General features: G+C 29.9%; 1 protein-coding gene across 1 annotated transcript in view; it reads left to right on the forward strand.

Annotated features, from left to right (window-relative positions):
* Positions 1–21,332, forward strand: part of LOC123300561 (relaxin receptor 2) — a 70,802-nt gene that overhangs the window by 38,683 nt on the left and 10,787 nt on the right. Inside the window, exons 7-14 of the mRNA XM_044883147.1 lie at positions 734–805; positions 4,177–4,248; positions 4,311–4,382; positions 4,519–4,659; positions 8,611–8,682; positions 8,814–8,885; positions 20,309–20,380; positions 20,441–20,557. Of these exons, the coding sequence (XP_044739082.1) occupies positions 734–805; positions 4,177–4,248; positions 4,311–4,382; positions 4,519–4,659; positions 8,611–8,682; positions 8,814–8,885; positions 20,309–20,380; positions 20,441–20,557 (690 nt within the window). The remainder of the gene's footprint in view (positions 1–733; positions 806–4,176; positions 4,249–4,310; positions 4,383–4,518; positions 4,660–8,610; positions 8,683–8,813; positions 8,886–20,308; positions 20,381–20,440; positions 20,558–21,332) is intronic.

Consider the following 21,332-nt stretch of genomic DNA (forward strand, 5'->3'; position numbering starts at 1 on the left):
GTTGAATTTGATTGATTATACGTATTTCTACGTACTTTCCAAAGATGATTAAATACATATTTAAGTAAATACACCGAAGTGTAATCTCATCCATCATTATCGAATTAGTTTATTTATAAGTAATTTTTTTTTTATTACATTATTTTATCATCTCAAAAAGGTTATTAAATTTAAACAAAAATTAATGGTTTAATTAATTCTAAATGGATCAGCCACCTAGAACAAACGTTACGTCAGCCACATCCTAAAAATATCAATTACAAAGACGCCAATTAAAGGCCCTTCGAGAATTTCGAGATGAAGCTCTCCTGTATTTGCCTGGGTGCTTTGTGTTGTCGTTGGCTCGGCTATAAAAGTAAGCTCAGCGACACATCATAAGTATCACATCCACACTCTCGTGCTTTGCCCAACTTACAAAATGGCACCAAAGACGCCGATTAAAGGCCCTTCGAGAATCTCGAGATGAAGTTCGCCTGTATTCATCTTTGTGCTTTGTGTTGTCGTTGGCTGGATTACAATAAATCGATTTTTAAGTGAAGTCGAACTGGCGAAACAAGGACAGGAAAGACATCATAAGTATCACATCCGCACTCTCGTGCTTTGCCCAACTCTGTGCTATTTCTCGAGAAAGTAGAGGAAGCTTTTAAATTTATTGATTCGAATGCCTTCCATTACACTAACTTTATTTTATTTCACTAAACAAATTTTTCAATAAATTTTTGTCAATTTTCAGATATTTGGATCAAAATGAATTGATTACATTACCAAGTAACATGTTTTCACCAGATAATCAACTAGAAATTTTGTAAGTTTTAATTCAATTTTTTATTATTGACTTTTATGTACTTTTATACTTTTTAATCTTCAATTAGATTAGCGAAGTTTTTGTTTTAATAAACTGACTGCATTTTTAAATTAAATTTTAAGATACTGAGTATAGAGAGAACAAAGAGCAGATAATACAAAATGAAATTCTCATATCGTATAAAACTTGGAAAATGTTATTGCGTTTGTTAAGTGTACAGGTAGATTTATCTGATTTTACTGTGCCCTTAGAGGTTCATCAGATTCATCGTTAAATGTTCAAAAAATATAGTGACCAAATTGGGTTTAGATATGTTTTAAGCGACGAAATGGAGGATGGTCCCAATTGAATCTGTATTTTTTCTAATCATGCCAATTTCTCTGATTTCCAAGCTCTCTGAATTACTCGAAAACCATAAAGCTTATCGTATTTTAACCGACGGCATCGTTTTCGCTGCATTCAAATGAGTCTAAAACCAAGTTTTTGTTACATTTGGTTTCAATTTAATTTTTTTGAATTTTTGTGATTTTCTTAAGGGGTACCCCTTAGTAAAATTCGAAAAATATTTTCTCCCTCCAATTTGGATGGAAATCATTTTCTAAGCTAATTTTGACCCAAAAATAACAAAAAATGGGTTTATAACGACGAACAACTTATGGTTTTCAAGATATGACCTTGATAATTTTCCAGATTTCGGAATCGAGCACTGTGAAGCTCATATCTCGAAAACCAAAAATCGCAACGTATTTTAACTAAAGGGATCGTTTTCGCTGGTTTCAAATTAGTCTAAAACCAAGTTATTGTTACATTTGGTTTCAATTTAATTTTTTCGAATTTTTGCGATTTTCTTAAGGGGTACCCCTTAGTAAAATTCGAAAAAATCGAAAAATATTTTCTCCCTCCAATTTGAATGGAAATCATTTTCTAAGCTAATTTTGACCCCAAAATAACAAAAAATGGGTTTATAACGACGTACAACTTATAGTTTTCAAGATATAACCTTGATAATTTTCCCGATTTCGGAATCGAGCACTGTGAAGCTCATATCTCGAAAACCATAAATCGGAACGTATTTTAACTAACGGGATCGTTTTCGCTGGGTTCAAATTAGTCTAAAACCAAGTTTTTGTTACATTTGGTTTCAATTTAATTTTTTTGAATTTTTGCGATTTTCTTAAGGGTACCCCTTAGTAAAATTCGAAAAGATCGAAAAATATTTTCTCCCTCCAATTTGAATGGAAATCATTTTCTAAGCTAATTTTAACCTGAAAATAACGAAAAATGGGTTTATAACGACGTACAACTTATGTATTTCAAGATATGACCTTGATTATTTTCCCGATTTCGGAATCGAGCACTGTGAAGCTCATATCTCGAAAACCATAAATCGCAACGTATTTTAACTAACGGGATCGTTTTCGTTGGGCTCAAATTAGTCTAAAACCAAGCTTTTGTTACATTTGGTTTCAATTTAATTTTTTTGAATTTTTGCGATTTTCTTAGGTAAGGGGTAAAATTCGAAAAAATATTTTCTCCCTCCAATTTGAATGGAAATCATTTTCTAAGCTAATTTTGACCCGAAAATAACGAAAAATGGGTTTATAATGACGTACAAATTATGGTTTTCAAGATACGAATGTCAAAATGTTCCCGATTTCGGATTTGAACTCCATGTAGCTCATGCATCAAAAACTATAAATCAAAAATAATTTTTCCTTCCAATTTGAATGAAACTTATAGTCGTAAGTCACAAAGATAATCGATATTGACCACCTTCCCTTTACTTATTATATCTTATCATAAAAGAAAATGATAGGATGCTTTTCACCTACGGATATAAAATTGTTGCTACACGTATTTACGTTTGGTTGAATACATAAAGTATAATATAGATATTTTATTGTTTATTTCTAGTGATATTAAATAAATATATCTGGGAAATATCCTTTTTTTTTTAACAAAACGATATAAGTTTGTATCACATATACGATATCTCTTATTTTTATTTATTTTGTTTCTTATTCTCCCTTTTTTCGCCAACAATATAAGAGGCTTGGTTGTATCGCTTGACATATCATTACAACTCGATCACATGTCTCGAAACCTTTTATATATATGTAAAAAAACCTTTATCAATAGCGCAAACTATTGTATACTGCAGTTAAATTGTTATATTTACTTTAACACAAGAAAATGTAAAGGTCATGCGGGAAATGTTTTTTGATTTGGAAAATTTGTTCCATATTTGTAAACAATTAAAGTAAAGGCTACTCGATATGTTCCTTAATATAGAATTTATTTTAAAATTGTATTCGGTGCCTACTTATGTGAATGCAGTTTTCCACCAGACGATTGATGGTAAAAAACTAGCTTTCAATTACCTACAAACTTATTTGCAGCCAAAATTTGTCTCTTTGTGCGGGAGGATACAAAAATTAAGTAAGTGACCTCTCCTCGCGCAATTACAGCTCCTAATTGAAGCCGTATCAAAACATAATCTACAGATTTGACTATTAATAAGAATGTTGGAAGAAAAAGTATATCTTTTTATCAATTATTATATTTTTCGATTCCTTGTAAGAAGGCCTCTCTCTGGATAGATGTGAAGAATTTATTTTTATATTCTCGTAATGCTATCTTAGTAGGCTTATCCCAATATTTCGAAAAGGGGTCTATTTTGGCAAATAAATTTCTGAGAGTGCTATTGTCTCTATTTCTGACCTCTAAAATTGTACAAGTCAATAAATAATCACTTTGTCAAATTGCCCCCACCATCTTAACAATAGCAATTTTAGAATTGTCGCCTTTTCCAAATGAAAATTTCTCTATTACATGGTAAGAAATTTTTTGTGGATGCAACTATGTCAGTATCAGTGTCAACGCCATACTGTGTACTGTTGTCAGGGAATAGTAACATTAGGAATAGTTATGGCGGTATGGGCGAAGGGTCATACTGGTTTGGGTCTCTATACAATATCAGCATTGTAGTAAACGCCATGCTTTTCTTGCCGTGTACTTATCACACTTGTCCAGCCAGCGAAGCAATTTCAATTTATTTCCATTTCAAGTTGAAATCGCATAAAATCATTATGACATTTTGGCAACATGAAACTTGAAAAAAAATCAATTTTTTATAGAAAGAAGGACTGTAAGCCTAATTATTTTACTTTGAATTAAAAATGCTTGTTTTTCAAATAGTTTGGCTGTAGTAAACTTATATATTTTTACAAATCGGTAATGTCGTAGAAAGAATAACTTTATTTGTTGATTTATTTTTTACCTTATTGCCGGCCTTGAAATTTAGACATCTCATATCGATTTCGTATCCAAAACTTTATGCTAATTTTGTGTTTTATTTACTTTTTTTTCAGAGTATTAAATGGAAATCAGATAGAATTTCTACCGAATGATGTATTCGCCGAGTTACATAATTTACGTGAGCTGTAAGTTAATATATATAATTTTTTTTCGTGAATATGAATTATATTTTAGTGGTTATTTTTAGGGATTTAAGGAATAATCATTTACAGAGTATTCATAGTAAAATTTTGGAACCTTTACAAAGTATTAATATTCTGTAAGTATTATAAATTTAAGAATTGTGGTTAAACTCTTAGCACTTATCATTCAGTGATCGAAAAAACTGCAATTAAATTCCTAAAATCGTGATTTTAGCCTCAGTCGGATATTTTTAAAACCATTTTTCTTTGCAGTTATTTAAATGAGAATCATATTCAACATTTGAATTTTAATTCGTTTCCAAAAATTCCATTGCGGATATTATCGTTGCAAAACAACCGCTTAACACAATTAATTCCTGGTGTTTTTAGAAATTTAACCGAGCTACAACATTTGTAAGTATATGTTTTTATAAATTTTATTATTTCTGACCTAAAACGTTTTAAATTTCCATGCTTCCATAGCAAAACAGATTATTATTATTTCAACTCTTTGCTCTTGTTGTTCTAACGTAGAATTAATTCCGTAACAAATTTTCTGTAATATTTATAAAAATTGAGAAGCTCCAGGAAGCTCAGAAGCTTAAAAATGGAGTACCTTTTAACATAGCTGTCATTATTTTGTTAAATCCTAGTTACAAATTCCTGAAGAAAACTTTTATCAAACCTAATCTACGTGAGAGATTACACCCTCAAACTGTCTATACTAATGCAGACTAAGTTTTTTCTCCCACGAGACAATTTGACTACAAAAACATACAACAAAGGCTCATCAAAAAAATTGTACACAATTATCATTTCACATCAAAAATAAATTGCTTATGCCCTAAATTTTTGTTTCATTTAACAGCAAAAAAAACTAGAAGAACAAAAAAAAATCTAATTTTTCATTATATTAGTATTCTCTAATGGGTCTGTTGTTTCCAACTATAAACATGTTGTAGCGTATGTAATAATGTTTATAAATTAATTGACATTTGGAAAAACATTTTCCCATTGAAAATGAAGTGAAAGTTTTCCATTGATTAAATATTATTGAGAGAAATAAATATTGTTATATTTTTCTGAATGAAAAATATGTTCCTATCAGAAAATTTAATTTATTATGAAACATTTATTTTGTGTTTGTATCGAAATATAGTACAGAATGTTCAAATTTATTCAGCCATATAAATTTTTACAGATTCATTTATTGTCCAATGAATTCAACATAATTTTAATATACTTGCTGTAGTGATATAGAAACAGGCTCATAAATGAAATTTGTATTTTCCACAAATACTGCCTTTTCAAATTAACTGTTGCAAGAATTCTTCAAGTTGTTCATGATAAAACACAAACGAAAAAAGAATTTCTTGATGCAATAAATGTTTTCTTAATTAAGAATATGTTCGCGAACATTCTAAATGCGTGCATTCTAAATGGAAGACAAACAAATGAAAACAAACAATTGACTGAGTAAATTGTTGAAATACCCGGTATAGAAAGTGTTAAATACCAGTGCTTGCATTTTATTTTTATTAAATTAGAAAAGTTTAAAAAACCAACAGAATTATTTATCATTTGGCCGTCAGTTTTGTCCTAATTTGCTCCGTCGCGGGTTAACAATTATGTTATCCCTGAGTCCTACGGACGGGTCCTAAAAACCCAAGACCTAATCGACTTATTCTGTTTGATATGTTTTAATTTTCGAGTTATTAGGTTCACTGACAGACGGGCGGACAAAGAAAATTGATGAATTAGGCTAATTTTTTGAATACATCCAACAAAATTTTGTTCGTATCATCAATATTTCGAAGCGTTAAAAACTTGGGACTAAAACAATATACTTTGATATATCGTTCGTTTATACAAAAGGTAAAGGTTCGTTTATACAAGGTTCGTTTATAAAAATTTTCTTGAAGTGTGAACAAATTTTCATAACGCCAGAAAATTTCTTGAACAAAGGAAATCATTTTTTCTGTGTAATTTTGTCACTAGAATTTTTTCAAATTGAAAATGTTTTTGATATACCTTGTATATAAAAAAGTATATTAATGTAAATACATTTTTGTTCGCTTTATTAATCCAAGGTTTTTCATGTCAGTAAGAGAAATGAATACTTTCGTAGAATAATTATGACGTTGGTAAACGATGTCGTGTCACTATGAATATAATCAAACACACAGATTGTTATTTTTTAGTTCTAGAAAAACTAGAAGAGAAAAAAAAACATAGAAAAACGTTTAAATGATTAAACTGTAAACGGTAGCATTTCTAAGCTCTATGTATACATTCACTTTGTTTACATTTTGTTATAGAGGATCGAGGCACTCTTCCAAGTAAAGATACGAAAGCACGAGTAGCACATTAAATTCTATATCTTTGCTCTTATATAGAATGTTCTAGAATATAAACTTTTTCTAAAATTGCACAAACTTAGAAAAAAAACTGATTTAAAAGAACTGATGAGGTACGATAAATTGGGAAATTTGTACTTCAAAATAATTATATATTAGATATTCCCATATAATACATACTATACAATTTGCGCCTAATTTGCGCCCTCGTGGGTAAACAAAACAGTGATGTTTACGAAAAAATGTTTCAAACAAAAGTTGTTTTATAAAAGAACATTTTTTACATTTAAACTTTTGTTCTATCTCTAACGGTTTATATAAGATGGGTCCTACAGACCCAAGACCCAAATGACCTATGATGCTCATTTTCGAACTTGACCTCACTTTTTACTCCCTAAGGTTTATAATTTTTACGTTTTATGTTGCTATTTAACCTACATTTCTAGACACAAACTTCTGAAAGCTTTATTAAAATATCCTCGAACATTCTGTACCTAAATACAAAATTGTTTTAAATGTTTTTTTTTTATCTGAGTATACAAAATTGTATTTCTCGTGTTTATATATATTTTCGAAAGTGTTCAATGCACAGTCAAGGAAAAAGAAATCAATTTAAATAGTTTTCAAAAACTGAAATAAAACTGAATTATTTACTTAACTATATTATTTATTCAATGAAGTTAAAACCCCATTCATTATTAAATTCACTATTCAATTTTATTTCTAATTAAGAATAGCGTAGATATAATGCCTGACGTCTTTATTTCGATTCTTTGAAAATCTTGTGGTAGAGTGTGATCCTTTGCCTGTATAAGTATGAATTTATGGCAAGATACTGTTAAGTTTATGAAATTATTAACCTCAATAATTTTCTCCTTCTTGATCTTAATTTCTTGGCACCCTCCCCTTGGACCAAAATCAAATAAGTATTCAATTTTCAAAGAAAAACTTTTTGTTTACTCTATAAGGCTAACATACGATATTTATACAATAAATTTTCCACGAAAAACATATGAAAAACGACCTATATACTACTAAACATGATTTATTATTCAATAATAAACAATAGTATATTGCTTTAAAAGTTAGATAAAGCCTAGAAAATACTATAGTAAATCATTTTCCACTTCGAGTTCTTTTATGAAATATATGAAGATATTGCAAGATTTATGAATGCCATCATTTTTACAAACACTTAGTATAAAAGAAATCAATTAATTTTAATATATGGTAAACAAATGACTAGTCTAGTCATTTCATTAAATCTCTATGCATTTTTTTTTTTTTAATTATAAACGATGTCAATTTCATGCATTAAATGATGTCAATTTTATGCATGAAGAAAATAATATTTATAAGCTTTTTTTAATTACACTGTTTTCAGTGAAGATAGAATCGATCATTTTATCAACTGGTTTTATTAATGTTTGTATACAGGGTGAACAACTTAAGTTGGCTACATAAGGAAAACTTTTTTAATAAACGATGGTCATTTTTGACATCTATTACGTAGGATCGATGAACATTTGAAGAAATTTTTACGAAAAAAGTTATTCTTTATAATCTGCTTTCAAAAATATTAACATTCAGCTATTCACTTTTGACATCGAATGTACAGAGTGTTCACCACAAATTGGGAAAGTTCGATAAGAATGTTAATGGTTATTACAAACAATACACAGGTGAAACTAAATAAAAGCCTCCAAAATGGGAAATTATATTTCATAGAAATAAATCATAAAGTAAATTTCAAGTTTTGTGTTTCTTTTCCTTCTCAATCTCGTTTCTCGTACAGTTCCTTTCTCGTCATGGACATATCTAGGTATATCCATGGACTTATCCAGCTAGGTATTCAGCGCGAAGACAATCAACCTCCCAAATCAATTTTTCTTACAAATTGACCTTAATACATCGTTCGAAAAAGAAAATGATGAGTCTTTCAAACAGTATAAATATGGGAAAATACAGTTCTTTTACAAATATTTCTAATTTTTATTGTATTTTACAGATACTTATCGGAGAATCAAATTCATACAATTCGAAATGGAACTTTTAAAAATTTACAACAATTGTCAGCTTTGTAAGTACCTTCTTACTGTTTTTAAACTTTAAATGTGTTTCTAGCTATCAAGTTGGCACAATGATGTACATTTCTAGAAATATAAATACTTACAGAATACCAACTACATAAAAGTTTTTTGTTATTTTCAGATATTTCAATGATAATTTCTTGGAGCTCATTGAAGAAGATGCATTCAGTGATTTAACAAATTTATCGTCACTGTAAGTTTGATTGATTTTTCTTTTCAATTTTCTTATCATTTAATAAAATATATAAAGGTTATTTTATTCCTTGAAAAATACTTGATGAAAATAATATTGTTTAAATCAAATGTTGTTGCCAGATTTGACTTGATTTTCGAACCTTTTGAATCAAAATTGTCTTAGAAAATGATCTTCAGTAGATTGTACGTTCAATTGGAACTGATTTTCTTATTTTTGGGTCAATAATTGGCTTTCAAATTGTGTAAAATAATTTTAAACTTTTTTTACATTTTTCAAGGATTAAATATGACAATTTTCTTTGAATTTTCGTGATGAATTCTATGTTATTCGAGTGAAAATCAGTTTTCTTTTTTCTTTATACAATATCAAATATACTATCTCCGAAACTAATTCCAGCAACAAAATTAAATTATCTTTAGAACAAAATTTATATAGTTTTATCTGCATTTATTTTCAAAAATCCATATTTCATTTTAAATAGGAAAAACACCATAATTTAAATTGGAAAATGTTTTTACCGACTCCTCCCATTTAAATAAAATTCTCATCAAATTATGAAAATCATTTTATTGGAAATAACTAATTAATTAAAATACTAATTAAATAATGATAATTTTTAATTTTCTGATAGAAAGTTTTCATTTTCACTCCGGATATCTAAATATAAAATTTCATTCATTTATGTTAGGAGAGTAAAATCAAAATTAGTTTGTCGGATAAAAATAGAAATATGAAAATAAGAAACAAAGGTAATTAATTTTCCAAGAATTTATAAACATCAGACCATTTTTACTGTAAATTTTAATATTAATCGATGATATACAGTGGTGGGAAAAAGTTCGAAAACTCTCAAAAATTACTTTCAAACAGTTCAATAATTAAAGTAACAAAAAACTAGTAAAACAGACTATTTTTAAATCATTATTTCGAAAATCGTCAGCTTTCGGAGGAAATGAAACTTAAAAATATGTCATTATGGCATTTAATCGAACGAAAACACGCTAACTACGGAAAATGCATAAGTCAAAATTTGTGAAGGACGATAGAGGACATTCGCCTGTGTCCATGACTTTGACCAACATTTATCGATAAACTTTAAATTTGAATTATTCCTCGAGTTCGAGTACCTGAATCAGAAAATTAATTGCTGCCTTCCAAAGGTAATATTCACTTGTGTAATTTATATTTTATATTTGATTTTGATCAGTTTAAAAATACTGTCATATGCGGGTACATTAAAATAATTATTATTAATTGCGGCTTACTTTGAAATTATTTGATAATCATATAAAATGCATGCATATGAAATGCATCATAAATTAAATGTGAACCAATATCATAGCCTGAATGACATCGTATCATATATATCTAATTCCTAAACGATTAAGTTTTCATTTAAAATAAGTTTTATTTTTATTCAAAATAACGAGCCTCATCATTAAAGTCATATTCCCCCCTCATTTAATGTTTCTTATTGTTCGATAAGTCAAAATACGAAATGTCTTCAAACAAGACTGCTTAAAAACATGATTTTGTAGTATAAAAAGGGGATTGAATTGAATTGTGGTATCAAAAGATGCATCTTTCACTCTACCTTAACACACATTTCAATTTTCAACTCTCTTAGAGGAACAACGGGAGTGTGCAAATCTTAAAAACCAAGAAAAAACATGATTTTGTGATATGAAAAAGGAGATGGAGGTGCTGGAAAATTTACACCTCCAAAAGAAAAAATCTTCACCATCCTCTCAGATAGTGCCACCAACAGTTCAAGTTTCAAGCGGATACAGTATACAGAAGCGGACTTACCTATTTTTCGATCCTTCGGAACGCTTGCCTCAGCTCTCAACTTTTTTTTAGACTTTGTAAATCTAACCAAAACTCTTTAACCAAAAGTTTGTCTACTTTTTCAATTAACAAAGGACTCCTCCATGATCTGCGATTAAATTACTCATCGATTATTTTAAAGAAAATTTAATAGCATGTTTATCGTCCCTTATTAGCACATATCTACACCTTGAGTTGATATGGGTTGACACCATGGATAATTTACTATCATTACTGTTGTTAAGTCAGTAGAAATTTGTACGAGAAAACGTACAAACATTTATCTTTTAGAAATATGTATGTAATTTCATTGCGAGTATAACGCCAATATTTAAATCTGAAAGCCTGATGTATTGTTATTTCCTATCAAACTTTTGCACACACATCACCTTATTGACGAAATTTTGCTGAAGTCATCAAATTAGAATATACAGATAAACAAACACACGTGTAGTTCAGTTCAATAAACAGAAATACAGAATGTATCATTAAAAATGTAGAAAGAAATTGAAAAAAAAAAACAAGCATGGTTGGATTAAGGTGCCACCATGAACACTTTCGAAAATTTAAATAATTTTGAATTCGATAACTGGCTCAATTGGTTTAGACAAATTCAAATAGTTATAAAACATAAACTCAAAACAAAAACAACAAAATTGTACAAAAAACAAAAATAAAAAAACAGAATCAATATTCAAAGATCAACAGCTCGTCCATAACACAACCAATATCAAATTCTCAGATGATGAGATTAATCTATTAAACAAAGGATTGAACTTTTCAATCCAGAAAAACGAATGTCCGTCCGAAAATATAGCTGTGGATATTGAAACAGGAATCAAAGCATTAGATGAATAATGCAGACATACACTTTCGAAAATAACACCCTATTTGTACATCATGACAATTATTCAGGAGTAGTGATCACTTACCACAAACTGAACGAAAAGCATGCGGTTCTCTTGGGTATTTTTGAGCACAATATGAAACTAATTTTTCATGGTCACTTAGGACTAACATATTGCAAGCCATAGTCGATATTCAAGTCGTAAAACATGGGAAAGTAAATAGGATTTTCAAAAAACTTCATGCTTCAGTGTCTGGATAATGTTGGGAAGCATTTATATGATGCCCTTTTCAAGTATTTGTAAATGTTAAGGGTTTAACGAGACCATGCTCAATCAAGTCAGCATATGATCGTACTGCACCTTGTACTAAGTTACACATATTATGAAATAGCCAAACAAAGTTACAATAAAATTCCTTTGATCCATTTGATTAATTTTCAATAACTTCAAATTGCACACTGTATATGTTTATTTGAACAACTTCTTCAATTGATTCACTTCCACAAACATGATATTGTCTTCTTTAGTCTACTACATACTTCTCATCCGTACATTCTAGGATGTTAAAACCGCCAAACAAAACGATTCTATGTAGTGTACCACTCTCATAATATGCATGATTTAACACAGTAATATCATCACACAACAATATTATAATTTCGTTTATATTATTATCATTATTATTACCATGCCCTAGTTAGTATTGTTGTTTTATTTTATACCAAACGGGATGGGAGCTGTATACTGAAGCTAGTGATGATGATGTCCTTAGGAAGGTTTTTATAATAAAGACATAATCAAATATTGTACATACATACATATGCAATTTAACCTCAAATATATACATGACATGATGGAAATCTTTTAAATTAAACAACAGTGACGTTACGTTTACACAAAAGTTTAAGAACTTTAGGGTATTTATATTATGAAATATTGATGTTTATTTATGTTTAAAGTCATGCTTCTGCAATTTATTGCTTGAATCAGAAGCAATGTTTTTCGAGAATCGATCATGATGCCTGTAAACAGCGTCACCAATTCTACCAACTTTGAGTATTCAGTTGGTAGATTACCAACTTTGAGTAATTCAAAGTAACTAGATCTCAGATCTAAGCTTAGATCATATATTTTCAAAGGATCTAAGATCTTAAGATTAACTTTTAAGCAGAATTTTGCTAAAAACTACCAACTTTTTAAATCATATCTACCACTTAGAGACAGATTTTGGATTTACGCTGCCTGCAAATGTCCATTTCATACGCTCTTTTTGTTTCTCACTGGTCCGCAAACATATATTTGTGTCTCAGGCTGGGACGAAGAAATGTTATTTTGAAAACGCTGTAAAAAGAAATATCATCATTTTCCAAATTATTTTTTAAATTTCTCCACACAAATACCAATTTATATGTCCCCGTAATTTACTTTATTTCGTTATCTACAATATACGTAGATCACGCTAGCTACCTATCAACCAAAACTGAGAAAGCCACACGGACCTCATACTATACTCAATTTTTTTCAGTATCAAATTTTCTTAAATGCTATTTAATCCAGTTTAAGGTGAAAAATAATTAGGAAAAATTGACTGGATCACTTTTTATAGCCTCCTCAAAATCGCAAATTTCTCTGACACACCCTGTGTACTTTCTCATGTAAGCATTATTTCCGCCGAGATAAAATTTGAGCGTTTTCTAATTTGATATATTCCGCCACTGAAATAGAACCAATACAATTCTAATCCATTCCACTTAAAATAAACGAGCAATGCTCATACGGAGACATTCGCAGACAGCAATATTCAAATTTTTACAGCTAAAATAACATGATATCTAGAAATAATACTCATTCTTATTCTTAAATTATGAATAGAAATGTGATATAAAAAAATCTTCTTAAAAAATACATGATTCAATAAAATGTCAATAAAAGAATTTTATTCTGATAAAAAAATAAAAAATAGAAAAAATGTTCCGTTTAAATAGCGTATTAATTTAGTATTTATACAACTAGCATCTTGTTTTTATTACAGGATAACGATTTACAGTTAAAATTAATATGGTCGTGGTTTTTCTAAATTATCATTGTCTGCATTCCTAGAATCACAGCTTATCACACTTCCAATTTGTTTTGAATGTTCAGTTAAACTTTCTTTATAAAAAATTGGAATTATTTTAGGTATATGTTTCACAAATTTCAATTGAGCAACTCCCGATTCTTTAGATCCTGCTATCTTTACAGTTGCTAGTTTAAGAGACGGTCAACGACCATTTTCCTCATCAATGAAAGATTCTTTTGCTGAAATTTGTGGAGACATTCGTTGTAAAGCAGGTCTTGTTCCCGTACCGCAAACAGTCACAGGTCGACTAGATAATTTCGGTTTTATTAAATATTCATCGAATACATTCGTTGTTGAACGCGCTTTCTTTTTAATTAACTTTGCTCTCTGACTATAAACAGGTATCCTCGATTTTTTTTGACATACACAGAATTCTGAGGTTTCATCATTTATGCTAGAAATATTTTGAACTGGACAAACATGTGCACAATCAGTTTGAGTCGCAGTTGTATAAAATTTCTTAAATTGTGGTTGATATCGATTGTAACCATGTTTTGCCCATTTTTTAGCAATGCTAACAATATCAACTTTGTAATCAGCCGAATCTTTTATTGAACTTTTCGAATTTGTTGGTGTAAGTTGATGTGATAGACTAGGATCTGCTTTTGGGGACATAATTATATTCGATTGACATTCGGAATCAAACATAATTGTTTCCATATCTTTACTAAAATATTTTGGAACGTGTCGCTTTTGAAATAACTGTTTATAATATTCTGCTTCATTTTGCTGTCGGCACCAACGATCTCGAAAATCTAACGCTGAAGATTGACGATATATTGGTTTATATGGGCGTTTTATTGCGCGATATACTTTAACAGAACCATCCGCTTTGTTTGAGTATAAAGGTTCAACTTTAATACTTTGATCACAACAAATTGTTAAGCTTGTAAAACAACGTCGAATAATTGCGATTGGGGGTTTACGTGTACTCGTAACGGGTGATATCGATTGATTTAAGAATAACGCATCCATACAACAAGAGTTATAATAGTTCATACTTGTAAAGTGTGATTCACGATTATGAAACGGAGAAAGCCAATTATCGGGATAATAAGTGGATGGTAATGTATCTTTACGCTTTAAATACATTGGTAACGTATTTGCCAATGGCTGTAACCAGCTATCAGCATACGTTTTCTCAATACCATATGTTACGATAAGCGAATTATCCGCTTCATTTACGTTCTCATCGTTATACATCGCTGAGAATTTTTTCGATACACAATCATGTAAATATTTTTTTTGTTCGATATCACTGATAAATTCACTTCCATTGAATTGCCGTTTAAGTAAGAAGAAACGTTTATCAATTGATTTATTATCCATATAACTTTTGCATCTATGATTCACATCGTCAGTGATATCGGTCTCTACGTTATCATTTACTATATTACCATCAAAATCGATGTGTATTTCATGGCCCTGTGAATTGACGTTCGAAACATAGTAGCTATTATCCTTACAATTGTCGCCGTGAATAAAGGGCCTGTAGTTAATAATTGAGCTTGATTTTGTTGTACAAGAGCAACATGTAACTTGCTCAAAACAAATCATCGATGATAACAATGATATTTTTGTCAAATCGTCTAAATCACAAACATATTGTCCGATACGATCTAGATTGATAGTAATATCATCCAACATAGAAATTTCTGTACTAAATTCAACACCATTTCGAATACAAACCCGAGTGTATTTTGGATGTTCGTAAGTACAAATTAAAATCACGGAAACAAATGTTTCGAATTTGATACTTTCATCATTATCGATCGATGACGATGATTCATCATCTTCGAAAATAGCCTTTTTAATTTTTTCAGTATTTAACGCTATTAATAATTCTTGATATTCATCATCAGTAAAATCGATAACAATTTCGTTTTGTTCAATTTCGAACCATGTTGTAATTCGTGTTCCATCTGGAAACAAAACATTCATGGTGCCATTTTCTCCATGTAAAAAAGTGGTCGTGCCATCTTCCCGTTCAATGTAAACTTCGTTGTGAGATAAATCAGTTGTAATATCAACGAACAGTTTTTGAGATATACCACACACTTTATTATTTCGGATAGTAGTATAATCACCTTCCGGTGTTAAGACATTGTATTCTGGGATAGGAGTACGATCGGGGCAGTTTTTAAATAGTTTCGACGCAATTCGATAACAATATTTTTGTTTTTTTAAATACATTCGTCGAGTGTATGGTATTCGTAGTGAATATTGGTTGCTTATTAAATGCTTTTTTATGTGGATTTTCTGTTTTAAGTTTTTTCGAAACTTAAAACTCATGGTTGTCATACGATTATGATGTATTTTTTTTAAGTTAGGCTTTAAACTAATAGGCTTAAAACCGTCAACCAAACAGCTATAAATAGTGGAATCGGAACATAAAATTTTCATCATACCACCTTTATAAAATATTAACAATTGTCCGTTACTTAGAAAACATCGACTCAATTCATCGAAATCTTTTTGCGGAGGTAAAAATGTCTGTTTTATGTAGTAAGGCATAAATTCATCCGTACTTTGAACGGTTTTAACACACAAACCATTTGGCCATGAGCAATTAAGATTAAAATATAGGGGAATAGTAGGTTCTTGAAATCTTGTTGTAACATTTTTCCATTTTTCAAAATTCTGTTTCGAATTTTCATTTTTTTGGGATGTTTTGATTACTCTATTTACTAGTGAATACTTTAATATTGGTTTGAGTACAAGTTTTTTTACAATACCTCGAACATTTACGGTTATGAATGGCTTAATTCGTTTGATATATCTATATGTATGTAACTTGGAAGAATGTATTTTAAAGCATGGATATCGATTAGTTCGAGCTTCTTCTAACTGAGCAAGAAATTTCATTTTACGTTTTAAAAATAAACTTTCATTCACCGACTTTGGTTGTAAGGCTTGAATATCTTCCTGTTGTAAAAATGCATGTAAACGTTTTTCCTCGGCCATACGTTGTCGAAATCTATTATTAATTTCTGCTTGTTTATCATCTGGAGAGGGTTTTGATGTTTGGAATGTATCTTCTTTCTCTTGTTTAGATTCATTTTCGTATATTTTATTTTCGGGGTCATGATTTTTGAGTGTTTTATTTTCGAATACATCATCGAGCTGTTCAACTTTTAAAGTATCATAAGTATTTTCGCTTTCTGTTTCAAATATTGTGGCTTCAGAATCAAATTCAAATAAATCATGTTCTAAATTTTTATTTTTCTGAAACTCATCTTGCTTTTCTGGCTTAACTGGTAACATTGGTTTCGGATTCGGATGAGATGTTGTTGTAGGAACTGGTTCATTTGTTACAATCTCGGTTATTTTTGGCAGTTTTTGCCCTGATGGTATTGAAACAGACGGTAGTACATCGGAAATGGAACTTAATAAATTACGCTTAATCACTGATGATTTACTTTCATTGGAATCATCTCCATCACATTTTAACTGCAATTCTTTCGGTGTAGAAAAAGACATTATTGCGCCATTAGCGACTGTTATATGAAACTTAAACTCTTTTGACATCGATGATGTAGGATCTGGTGTTGCTATTGAATACAGATATAACGAATGACCATGTTTATGGATTTCAATGTTTAAGGTTTTCTCTTCAGCAAATGTCTTTTGTACAGTTTCAACTTTAATAAAACTTTGATCACTAGACTGAAAATATTGTGTCTGTCCATTAAATTGTATACGACTTGTCCCTAAATCATATCCAATAAATTCATAAGGTATGTTTTCATCAGATGGATAAACAGGTAATGTAATCTTATGAAATGGGGAATCTGGAGGATATGCTGGGAATAAATTTGACTCTATTTGTTGTTGTGTTGATAGTTTTCCTGGACTTCTATCAACAGTTGAACTCCTTCTCTTATTTTGTTCTTTCGATTTTTTTTTCTTCTTGTATGTGGCATTTGAAGATGCTTCCGATTTCCGAGTTTGTGTTTTTGTTATCATAGTGTCTAATTCCTCTTGCTTTTGTTTATACATGACATCTTTAATTGATCCTGGTAATAAATAGTCCGTTACCTCTGGAACAATTCGTAATGATTCATTAAAAAGTGTATCCGGTGCAATTTTTAATAATTCCTCATTAAATTTTTGCATATGTAAACGCTTCGCTTCGTTTTTCTCTTCAATTTTACAAAGGTGTTTATAGGTAGATTCATATTCCTTTATCCAATATTGATGTTCATTATAAACGTAATTTACAAAATCTCGAAAACATACTCCTGTAGGAAGAAAAACTTCCCAATCCTCTTTTATAATACCATTTTTTGGATACGAATTATGAAATTGTAATAATAAAACGTCAGTAAATTCAAAATGATGGTAATCGATGCAATTATATTTTAATGATGCGTCGTACAATTTTTGAAGCATTACGGAACAAGTTAAACGTTCATAAGATGTACAATTTTTTGTATCGAAAATATTAGGAACCGGTTTTACTTCGGAATCGAAACGGCTAAATAATTTTGCTAAATCATTTGAGAATAATATATCATTTAAAGTAACATTTTTCGAACAGTAATTTTTCATTAAAGGATTAAGCTTTTCAACTGAACCAAGATTAAATTGTTTTCCAGTTAAGCTACACGTATCGTTTTCATTATCATTCCTCGATGATTCGGTATCAATGTTTGTAATCTCCGATGGCTTTTTATTTGATGTACAAACCATTTTCTCAAAAACCTTTACATGTAGATAATGCCAAAGAACATCTTTATTAATTGTTTTATTTGGCGTTTCTTGCAAAAGCTTTGTTATATGACAATCATATAAAACAGCTTCGTCTTTCGGTAGATAAGGAATTGAACGCCATAATGATGGAACTATATGGTAATATAAGACGTTAAGTGTAATTTCTTCCAAATTTAAATCCTTTATATGAAAAGATTTGTATTTAATATCGTTGCCATGTTCAATCGTAACAGGTTTTGTTTTAATACGTGCTTCGTATTTCGAAGTTGGTAATAACATTGCAGTTTCATTAGCTATTTTTTCATACATTCGTAAATATTTCGTTTTAAATTTACCATAATATGGCAAAATTGTTTTAGAAGTTTTTGACGATGAAATACTTTCTTGCTCATCTGAAACGATTGTTAGAATATCAGTTCCATCAAAATTAGATCGTCGTGGTGAATCCATCATGGAGACTACTTGTTCTAACATACAATTTAATATAATCGGTATCGTAATACATTCACTGGGAATAATCTTTAACAATCCATTATAAACTTTAAATTTGCTGGAGTGTTGGGTTTGAAGTTCTTGTGTACGAAATATTCGCATATTTTTCATAAACGCTGCATATTGTCGGAGTATATCTTCAATTTCATAAATAGCATACGAAAGGTCGTTATACAACGAAATTTGATCTACATTCGAAACCTTTTTTTTGCTATCAAATGTATAAGTAGGTGTTTTAAATGTAACAAAAGCTGTATTTTCCAATTTTGCATAATATTTTGGTATCTTAATAAGTTCAGCGTAATTATGCCAAAAATTCGAAATTTCATTAACACGTCGTACAAAATTTAAAGAATTGACTCGATCTATTTTAAACTCTGAAACATTATCCAAAGTATCATTATCTCGTCGCATTTGAATAATTCCAATAACAGGAATATCATTATTGATTAATTCAATGATTAATTTTGGATCGTAGAACATTGATAATACTACATATAAATTTGGACCAGATTTTGGAGAATCATCAATATCATCCCATTTTTTCCATTCTTCGTCATGTTTTTGTAATTTTGTACTTGTTTCCTTTTTCGGTTCTGTATCTGTAAGATTTGAATTATTCAACAATATCGTAGGTTTACCTTGAGATTTTATGGAGTGGGCAATACATCGTTTTGGATCGCCTAACATTTCTGAGAATTCTTCTTTGATTTCCAATTTCAAACGACGTTTTTTCTCCATCAATGTTATATGGTTGAATTTTAAGCGTAATATTTCTAATTTGATTAATTTTGCAAGTATGTCTACAGGTAGTTCGGGTATGGATTTTTTGTCGATACCTCCATGTGCGGTTCTTCTATGGAAAAATTTCGTTGCTTCTTCTGACGCTGCTGGGTAGATATGCCGCAATTCGGGATGTAAATCGTCATTAGGTGTGCCATTACGATGTAATGAATTGATTAAACTATTATAAGAAACAATGTTTATGCAGGCACGTTGGCCTTGTGCAGCGGTTTCATTGAATAAATCCAAATATTTGATATGGTCACCATTAAATTCCACTAAAAATATCACGTGACAAGACCATGTGTAGGCATTTAGGGCTCTTGAACTGACATATTGTTTCCAGTCTATACGCATCGTCAACGATTCACTATGTTTAGATTTATCTGTTTTACTCGACTTTGCACTTCGAGTACCAGCCTTTGATGCCATTTTAGATGCCATTTTTGGAAAATTATCTCCTATGGATAATTCAAAAATAAAAAGGGTATAAAAATGATAAAAGATTAATCGATTTCTATGGAAATTTCAAGTAATTTTGTGATGGATAGATTCATTCATTGATGTTTCTATTTAATTTAGATTGCTAACAAATAACTGAATATTTTGGGCTCGAAAATTGTTCTTTTTGGTTTCAGATATTTAACCGGTAATCGTATTAAGAAATTGACAAAAATAATTTTCCAAGGCCTACAAAATCTTGAATATGTGTAAGTATTCATTCTCTAAAATTTTTAATTTAATAATGCTTATAGATTCTTGATTTATAGCTATTTTGATGAATTTCCATTGTGCCGAGCTGCTCGACATGTACGAGTTTGCAGTCCAAAAGGTGATGGAATATCCAGTCATTATCATTTATTGGATAATACACTCTTACGAGGAAGGTAAGTGCAAGAACCACTTTTTTGGTAACAAAAAATTTTTTTTGTAGGTCAAAGTCACGGTGAATGTCTTCTATTGTCCTTGACAACTTTCGGCTAGAGCATTTTTCCGTAGTTAGCGTGTTATTCTATCTCTTACTGTTTGGGATCTAAAAAGGCTATTAAAGCAACTCGAAGAACTAGATCCAATCTGATGTCAGAACATGATGTCTCCCATCAAACTTTGCAACTTTGGTTTAGGGTATTTTTTGATTGGTTAACTACAAAACGAGATATTTAGGTGTATAGATTTAAATTGCTCACCCTATAGAATCTAATTGAGATACTTTTCAAAAATGGATGTAATACCCTAATCTCAAGTGTGAGACTATTCTTAACAGCTACTCAAAATTTTATTTCATTCTGTAAAAAAGTAAGTTTGCGGATATTCTATCTAAAGAGATATTACTAGAAATAAGAGTTATCAGATGGTTTTAAAAAATAGTTGATTATAATACACAATTTATACATCATATCCGATAAATATGATCGTAAATTATGACAAGAGTTCTCAATGCAGCTTATATATACTAATATCTATACCATCGATAATACTATAGTTTGAATAGACTGGGAGACACTAGCGCAAATTTTCAAATCATTTGTAACAAGTATAGACTGTACGCCGCTCTCAACAATTTTTAAAATCCCTCGAAATAACATTTCTCACCTACTCTAAATAATAAAAAAGAATCGGCCTGTAACAAATAAAATAAAGCCTTTTTAACTAGGTTTTGAA

Source organism: Chrysoperla carnea, chromosome 5 (assembly GCF_905475395.1).
Source record: "Chrysoperla carnea chromosome 5, inChrCarn1.1, whole genome shotgun sequence".
Taxonomy (NCBI): domain Eukaryota; kingdom Metazoa; phylum Arthropoda; class Insecta; order Neuroptera; family Chrysopidae; genus Chrysoperla; species Chrysoperla carnea.